Source organism: Lampris incognitus, chromosome 5 (assembly GCF_029633865.1).
Source record: "Lampris incognitus isolate fLamInc1 chromosome 5, fLamInc1.hap2, whole genome shotgun sequence".
In the NCBI taxonomy this organism is placed as follows: Eukaryota; Metazoa; Chordata; class Actinopteri; order Lampriformes; family Lampridae; genus Lampris; species Lampris incognitus.
In genome coordinates this window covers 23,900,948-23,910,244 of record NC_079215.1, presented here as the reverse complement: position 1 = coordinate 23,910,244, position 9,297 = coordinate 23,900,948, and the positions used below count along the sequence as shown (strand labels likewise).

Sequence of the window (9,297 nt, the reverse complement as noted above, 5' to 3'; positions counted from 1 at the left end):
ACACAACGTTTATTGACAAAAACGTTTCATCACTCATCTAAGTGACCTCGTCAGTCTCAACAGACTGCGGGTATCCCCACCCCTGTATTTACTCTGCTCCAGAGTTATCCAGTATCCTACTTTTTAGAATTTAATGCAGATTGCAAATCACACAGATGACAATTTAAATACAGTGGCATAATGACACAATGATCGGTTTCATATGCAAATTGCCGTGACCATCAACTAGAGTTTCACTGGCAATGTGTACTATTCACAGATGATTGGGAAATGAAGAGGAAACGACCATCTCTGAACCAAAGGGGTTCAGGGATGCCATTGAAACTCTAGTTCAGGGGTGGGCAATCTTATTCAGAAAGGGCCGGTGTGGGTGCAGGTCTTTGTTACAACCAAACAGTTACACGCCTGTGTCTCCTAATCTAAGTTCCCCAGCAAAGACTCTACTGGTTGATTAGTGGGATCAGGTGTGTAACTGCTTGGTTGGAACAAAAACCTGCACCCACACCGGCCCTTTCTGGATAAGATTGCCCACCCCTGCTCTAGTTAATGCTTACGGCAATTTGTGTATGAAACCGATCGTTGTTTTTGGTCGTTATGCCACCGTATTGTGTATAAGGGTGGGGATACCTGCAGTCAGCTGAGACTGCAGAGGTCACTTAGATGAGTGATGAAACATTTCTTTCAATAAACGTTGTGTCCAGATGAACTGATTCAACTTTCTTTCACTGACAAGTGAATAACATTGATTATCTCATTACAGTGGCACCTGTCAAGGGCTGGGATATATTAGGCAGCAAGTGAACAGTCAGTTCTTGAAGTTGATGTATTGAGAGCAGGAAAAATGGCCAAGCTTAAGAATCTCAGCGACTCGGGCAAGGGCCAAATTGTGATAGCAAGACGACTGGGTCAGAGCATCTCCAAAAAGGCAGGTCTTGTGGGGTGTTCCTAGTATGCAGTGGTTAGTACCAAAATGTAACCATGCAGACCGGCGGTTCCGACAGTCATCCTGGCTGGCGTTCGTTCCCTTGGACAGTGATTTTTTTTCTTTAGTTTGGATATATGTGTTAGTTTGGATATGTGTGTTCTTGTAGTTTTTGGAGGTGTTTTTGTCTTTGTGTTGTACTGCTGTGGGCTGGGGGAAATGGCATTTCGTTTCATCATGTATGCAAGTGCATGAAGTGAAATGACAAAGTGTCCCTGATTCCTGAAAAGTAGTCCAAGGAAGGACAACCGGTGAACCGGCAACAGGATCATGGGCACCCAAGGCTCAATGCTCATGGGGAGCGAAGGTTAGCCCAACTGGTCTGATCTCACAGAAGAGCTACTGTAGCTCAAATTAATGAAAAAGTTAATGCTGGCTATGATAGACAGGTGTCAGAACACACTGTGCATCACAGCTTGCTGTGTATGGGGCTGCATAGTTGCAGACTGGTCAGAGTGCCCATGATGACCCCTGTCCACCACCAAAAGCACCTACAATGGACATGTGAGCAGCAGAACTGGACCATGGAGCAATGGAAGAATGTGGCCTGGTCTGATAAATCATGTTTTCTTTTACATCATGTGGACAGCAGGGTGTGTGTGCATCGTTTACCTGGGGAAGAGATGGCATCAGGATGCACTACGGGAAGAAGGCAAACCAGTGGGGGCAGTGTGATGCTCTCGGCAATGTTCTGCTTGGTAATCTTGGGTGCTGGCATTCATGTGGATGTTATTTTGACACGTTCCAACTACCTAAACATTGTTGCAGACCAAGTACACCCTTTCATGGTAATGGTATTCCCTGATGGCAATGGCCTCTTTCAGCAGGATAATGTGCCCTTCCACTGTAAAAATTGTTCAGGAATGGTTTGAGGAACATGACAAAGAGTTCAAGGTGTTGCCTTGGCCCCCAAATTCCCCAAATCTCAATCTGATTGAGCATCTGTGAGATATGCTGAAAAAACAAATCTGATCCATGGAGGCCCGATTTCACAATTTACAGGATTTAAAGGATCTGCTCCTAATGTTTTTGGTGCCAAAGGACACCTTCAAAGGTCTTGTGGAGTCAATGCCTTGGCTGGTCGGCACTCTTGGCAGCACACGGAGGACCAACAGCATATTAGGCAGGTGGTTTTAATGTTTTGGCTGATCGGTGTATATTTTTGGTAATTTCACCAATGCAGGTATAAAGATTGATAATTTGGACCAGTACATTCAAACATTTTTCAGCAAATTGATGTCATTTTGATGTAAATTTATTGTGAACTGACTTAGAAACTTGGCTGCCCCTGTATTTACTCTGCTCCAGAGTTATCCAGTATCCTACTGTGTCGGACTTAATGCAGATTGTGAATCACACAGACGACAATTTTAATTTTCTCTGGCCACCAATTTCCATTACATTGTATATGTATCATAGATGACATGTACCTGTGCTGTGTGCAGTAATGTGCTCTGTGTTGACACCAGAGGATTAGAGGTAGTTTTATTTTAGCTCTGTAAGCCTTTAACTGAGTAAAGACCAGCATGTGAGCTGTCTAAAACTACCCTATACCACACATTCACATACACACTCCAAGGACATGCATGCTTCTTGACGCATGCCTTACAGGAGAATTTCAGTGCCACACCCTCTCACTACAGAGCTATAAGTGGACCAGATCTGCTGCACAGTCACCTCATTGACAGTCGTATCAGGGCAGGTGAGCACCAGTAGAACTGCCTGCTGAAACTGCATTGGCTGGCAATGCCGCAGAGTACCTTACTTCCCTCAGAAAATCAGTTTTCTCCTTGATATCGGCTTTTTTTCCCCCCAGCACTTCAAAGGCAAAACCGAACTTCTGGCCTACCTGATCCTGTATGTCGCCAAATGCCATTCGTACCGCCAGTGTCGATTGATCGCCCACGCTCTATGTCAGTACTGACTGGGAGAGAGAGACCTTCTGACAGCGTTACCTTTTCAGCAACTGCCTTGGCCAAGACCAAGACCAAGACCCCTTTAGAGAACAAGAGCAGCTCGGTCACACAGCGGCTGGCATTGAACCTTAGACAACTGGGGAGGAAGAATCCGCCCGGGTGTAATTTGCAAACTGGTAAGGGAATGTCAAAGTCTGGGCTTCATGTTAAGAGTCGAGACCAATGGTTTCCCTCTTCACAAAGGCTCTCATACAGCATAGCTGCCTCAAGTTCGGGTGAGTCCATAGCTAACATCCAGCAGAACGATCATGGGAGTCATCACTCTTCCCTTATCAAAGGCGAACTGGAGGTGAAGAAAAAGACCAAGCGTACAGAGGAGGCCCATTTCACGCTGACACTCACACCAGAGGTTGTTCTGCTTTTGCAGCGGCGGAGCAACGAGAAGCAGCAGCGTTTGGCAGCAAGAGACGCTGGAGATGGAGCTGGTAGTACCAGCAGCAACTCAGACACTGGGCGCTTGAGAGGAAACCCCTCCAAGCCAGCAGCACGTCACAGCACATCGGCAAGCAGAGCTGCCATTAAAAACAATGGCGAGGTTGTACCAGGAGACATTAGCTCACTTTTAAAGATCTCCCTTCTGAATGAGCGATATAAATACGATGATGTGGAGTATGAGGAGGAGGAGGAGCGCTCTGGTGTCGATGAGCGTGTGGTGCTGAAATGCACGGAGTGGCTGCGTGGCCTGGAAAATGCACCGGTGACTTTTTATAACGGAAGTAACAAGGCTGAAAACAGCCTGGAAGTTTTTAAATGATGGAATAGTCTTTTTTTTCATTATTCATTAGGCTATTTTCTGTTAAGAGGAAATGTCTGACTGGATATACTCTTGTGTTTTTCAGCCTTATGAAGTTCTACCCTTTTTGTATTTCTTGCGTTTTGCATGTCACTCAGCCGTGTGGATGTAAGCCAGGTAAGTGGAGGTTTTCCAGTGGAGTGCTTTGGGAAGAGACTTTTCCTGAACTCTCTGCACTGTGTACCGGAATTGCAGATTAGCAGGATCAGGACCTGAAGACGCAGTTGTTATTTTGGGGATCCTACTCCTGTTTTTGCGAGAGAAAATAAGTTCTACAATGTTTTTCAGGCCACACACTGCCAGTTTGTGAAAAAAGTGAAACCTCATCCTAAAAAGCGTGTTGAGATAAACAAAAGGTTTTGGTCAAGCTCCGCCTTTTTGAAGTGGTGTTGTCCACGAATACCCAAGGTATAAGTGCAACTGGAGTTACAGTTGTGCATTGCTGATTCTTCTATTGGTGGATTATTTTAAACTGAATTTGTAAAAGCTCTTTGAGATAAATCTTTTCCCAATCAAACATAAGTAATTTTTTTTTCTGTGAAGATTTTACTTTTTGGCTGCTTGTCCATATCAAACACTGTTGTTGAATATTTGCATATTTAAAACTTGTACCACAACTTCACCTGATACAAATAATTAGAAGCCATCTCTCACCACATTGTGGAACTGTAAATTTGGGAGAGAGGATTTCTTTGAACTCTGATGTGAACTTCATCTCCTACAAGGTTTCTACGGGTTTCTGCCAGGTATTTTTCAAACTAGACATTGATGCAAAAAAAGAAGAAGTTTAAATTGTCTTCATAGGAATCATTGTGTATAGGTATACAAGAGAGGCTCCTAAAACCCACTGTGTTATGCATATAGCAAATTCCTGCCCAAGAAAGAGTACATTTAATTCTCCTTCACCCTCACCTGGACACCCTGAACTGCTAGATTATTTTCAACCTTACTTTAGAAGTCTTGACAGCATGCAGTTTGAGCCCACCCAGCAACCCTGGCTGATGGCTGATCTCCATCCTGACTATCAGCCTCTGCTGCCCAACTTCCAATGAATGCCAGTTATCGATTATCGTTCCCAAAAACAGGGAACTACTCAGAATCAGACATGAATTTTCCACCTAGCTTCAGTTAATGTCTTCATGTACGTTTTTTTTTTTATTTCCCCCCTCCCCCCGTTTTCTCCCAATTGTAATTGGCCAATTACCCCACTTTTCCGAGCTGTCCCGGTTGCTGCTCCACCCCCTCTGCCGATCCGGGGAGGGCTGCAGACCACCACATATCTCCTCCGATACATGTGGAGTCACCAGTCGCTCCTTTTCACCTGACAGTGAAAAGTTTCGCCAGGGGGAAGTAGTGCGTGGGAGGATTCACGCCCCCCAGTTCCCCCCAGAACAGGTGCCCCGACTGACCCGAGGAGGCGCTAGTGCAGTGACCAGGACACATTCCCACATTCGGCTTCACACCCACAGACACGGCCAATCATGTCTGTAGGGACGCCCGACCAAGCCGGAGGTAACACGGGGATTCGAACTGACGATCCCCTTGTTGGTAGGCAACGGAATAGACCGCCACGCCACCAGGACGTCCCCGTGTACTACATGCCCTGATTCAAAGATGCATATGACACTATCAGACGGGACGTTGGAGCAGCACTTCACCAAGTCTTACTCCATACTTCCAGCTCTAGTTTCACACGCTGTGTGCGCATCCGTAGCAGCGATGTTTACATCCCGTCTTCATGGGTGGTTTGCAAGCATATTAGTTTTGACAGTCTGAGAATTTTACAGATATTTGCATAGAACTTCCCTAAAAAAATTCCCCATGGACAAGTGACATTTTTTCACGTTTGCTGCCACGTAAAAGCTGGTCATGTATGCTGCTAACATGCTGTCGTCTTGACGAACAAGGCTAATTAAACGAAATACTGGGTGCTTCTTCCCACAGAGTCAATATGTCAGTGACTAAATGAAATACTTTTTCAGAATTCATTGCTCCTACAACACATTTTATTTCAATGAAACACAGGATCCACGTGTTATCTCCAAAAGCAAAACACTAGTAAAAAGGAAAAAAGAAGAAGAAGAAGAAGAAAAGATCCAGTCAAGTTTTGACAGCATGAATCAGCGCTCTGTGATCGTCATTCTCGGTCATTTTCACAAGCTCTGTAAAGACTAAAACATTATATATATATATATATATATATATATATATATATATATATATATATATATATATATATATATATATATATATATATTCTCGTGACAGCTTATCCTGTGGGGGGGGGGGGGAGATGCCACACACAGCACGTGTACTAGGTGTGTAATAGTGTTAAAGAGAGTGATAAGATAAAGAGGAGGAGGAGGAGGAGGGACAGGATGGGGGGGGGGCGATGCTGCTTTTCAAAGATCTTAACAAAAACTATCAAACTTAAACAACAAAATAAATTATATTTAACACAACAAACAGGGGATCTCCAATGGAGCAGTTAACAAACTATAACGTTGGCCGTCTTCTTTTGCTCAGAGCGACATTTACAACCCGCTATCTGCTCCGAGGCGTGTCACATATCGGATGGCATGCAGGCAGATTTGTATGCAGACAGACGTCATTTCCAGCGATTAATTCGTCGTAGCTGCACGTAGGCCAGCACCATGCAGACAACAATGATCCCGAGCAGAGCAACCTCATTCTGCCAGAACCCCCAGCAGGAGTAGTCTAGGTCCTGGTGTCGCAAGAACACCTCCCCCGGGATACTGCAGCACAGATAGACAAGCTGAAGTGTGTGTGTGTGTGTGTGTGTGTGCGCGCGTGTGTGTGTTGGGGGGTGGGGGGTGGTGCATGTGTCTCCCAGTACTTACGGGGTGGTGTTGCTGTAGAAAAACTGTCCCGTCATCTCATTGATGAACACAGCCTGGGTGAGAGAGAAGACCCAGGTGAAGCAACTGTCTCACTGTGGATGCCGGCTCATTTCAACCCTCCATCCAATTCTTTCAACTTCTACACCCCAACCACCACCTGCCTCTTCTCTGCTACTTACATTCATTCCATATCCGAAGATACTGATCCATTTCAGCCACGAGAGCCAGCTCAGCATTGAATTGAGGTTAACCAGAAACCCCCCAAATACCTGGGAGAAAGGCAGGAGAGAAGGGGGTGGTGATGGAGAACGAGTGAATGATGCACTTGGGAGGAAGGTTGTGCATATGCATATGCCTAGGAGCCATTGTGTCTCACCATCATGAATACAAAGGGTAGAGCGATGAGGATGTTGGCCATGGCGAAAGAGGAGACACTAGCGGAGACCAGAAAGGCCAGACTGACCCCAGCTAAGCTGACCATACACATGGTCAAGGTAAAACACAGGAAGGCCAGAAAAGCAGGCTTCAGACCTAGAGGTATGGTGGACAGATGCAAATGAGGAGACCAAGAATTATTTTTCAGTAAAGCATGTATATTGCACTTTACTCGTTGTGTGTGCTTGCGTATTCTTGCTCTACCCATCATGTAATAGGCGATGGCCGAAAAGACGAAAATGGGGATGATGCGGTTGGGAATGAGATCAGCAAAAATCTTCGACAGGAAGTAGACAGAGGTACGATAGTACCCGCTAGAGTTTTCGTGACTGCAAAAAAAAAGGAAAAAAAAACACAAATGCATACAAGAAACATTCAAACAAACACAGTGATGGCATGATTATATGCAATCAACAACAATGCTAAAGAAAATTTTGATTTCTTTTTTGAACTTATTGTTTTTGAAACGGAGCTATATGATGGTTTTTTGAAGGCAATCACTTCATCACCAAGCAAGAAGATGCAGCAAACTGGTCAAGTTTCTACATACTGGGCGTCTGGGTGGCATGGCGGTCTATTCCATTGCCTACAAACAGGGTCGAATCCCCATGTTTCCTCCGGCTTGGTCGGGCATCCCCACAGACACAATTGGCCGTGTCTGTGGGTGGGAAGCTGGCTGTGGGTATGTGTCCTGGTTGCTGCACTAGCACCTCCTCTGGTTGGTCAGGGTGCCTGTTCGGGGGGGGGGGCAGCATGATCCTCCCACACGCTACGTCCCCCCCTGGGGAAACTTCACTATCAGGTGAAAAGAAGCGGCTGGCGACTCCACATGTATCGGAGGAGGCATGTGGTAGTCTGCAGCCCTCCCCGGATCGGCAGAGGGGGGTGGAGCAGCGACCGGGACGGCTCGGAAGAGTGGGCTAACTGGCCAGGTATAATTAGGGAGAGAAAGAGGGAACATTCCTAAATAAATAAATAAATAAATAAGAAGCACAAAAAACCGTTAGCAAATTCGAATAAGGTGGAAAAGTTGCCGTCTCAACAATGAGAATTCGCAGTGAAGGGGTGATGGAAACCACTTTACCTTTAATCTATTAATAGCTTTGGCCTACAGTGTAGGGCATCAAACCCAAACGATGAGCTGTTCTCACCAGGAAACAGTTTATTCATTTACAACTAACACGCACAAAGACTCGCATTTTATTTTTTGTCCTGCTTTTTTAAGAATTTGCTCAGTATTTGACTGGATCTGCTCAGTCTGCTTGTCTTTGTGCCTCTTTGTACATTGGTTAATGTACAGCAAATAATATTTCTTCCGAAAAGCAATACAGCAATTGGCAGATACTACACATGCTAACACATCCTCTGCTAAACGGGAGCAGACCCAGTGCAACCAGGCAGAAGGCAGCCGGACATTTCTAACGTAATAAGACATCCGTCCAATCGTTTTCTACACCCGCTTAATCCAGTCCAGGGTCCGGAAGTAAAAAAACAAAAACACCCATATGGACAACAGTTCAACTATGGCAAATAAATGCTACATCGCTTACTCCAAAGGGGATAATCCAGAAATTACAAGAAATTTTACAAAGAGGATGCACTCATGCGCGCACACACACACACACACACACACACACACACACACACACACGCACACACACCCTTTCTCCTCTACTCACATGAAAATGGCCCTCTCATTGATGAAGAGCTCAACGGCGGAGAGGTTGCCGAACACCATGTTAATGATGAGGAAGAAGAATGCCCCTGTCCTGCCGAGAGAGGGAGAGCGAATGGGACATGAAAGGCAAACCAAAACAAGGGAGGGAAATGGAGAGAAAATGGCCAAAAGAAGGGGACTCGTCTAATTCTATCATTTCATTTGATGAGCAGAAGTTTGACCAACTTTAGGTGCAAAGGAGAGAAACAACACTCGAGTGTGCTCTCAGGGGGCAACAGGATTAGTTGTACTTCCTCCTTATGTTATTGTGCTTTAACAGTGGTATGGGTCACCATTCCCTTGACAAGCGGGTCCCCCAGGTGCAGTTAAAGGCCAAGCATATGCAGCGTTTTGTTACTATAGCGCATTAGCTGCTGTCACGAACGAGTCCCACCTTATCTCCAGAAGGTGAGCTTGGTGACCATGGTCTTGCATCTCTAGTATTTCTGAGATACTACACAAAAAAAAAAACAACCCAAAAAACCCCGTAACTTTATTCAAACACCAGTATTTCCCTCTCAAGTAGGAAATAA

General features: G+C 45.3%; 1 protein-coding gene across 1 annotated transcript in view; it reads right to left on the bottom strand.

Annotated features, from left to right (window-relative positions):
* Positions 1-6,089: 6,089 nt before the first annotated feature.
* The window catches only part of abcg2b (ATP-binding cassette, sub-family G (WHITE), member 2b), a 9,192-nt gene continuing 5,984 nt past the window's right edge, over positions 6,090-9,297 (bottom strand). The window contains exons 11-16 of the mRNA XM_056280614.1: positions 8,727-8,816; positions 7,252-7,376; positions 6,989-7,143; positions 6,792-6,881; positions 6,613-6,665; positions 6,090-6,507 (exon numbers count right to left, since the gene is read on the bottom strand). Coding sequence (XP_056136589.1) covers positions 6,360-6,507; positions 6,613-6,665; positions 6,792-6,881; positions 6,989-7,143; positions 7,252-7,376; positions 8,727-8,816 — 661 coding nt within the window. The 3' untranslated portion in view covers positions 6,090-6,359. The remainder of the gene's footprint in view (positions 6,508-6,612; positions 6,666-6,791; positions 6,882-6,988; positions 7,144-7,251; positions 7,377-8,726; positions 8,817-9,297) is intronic.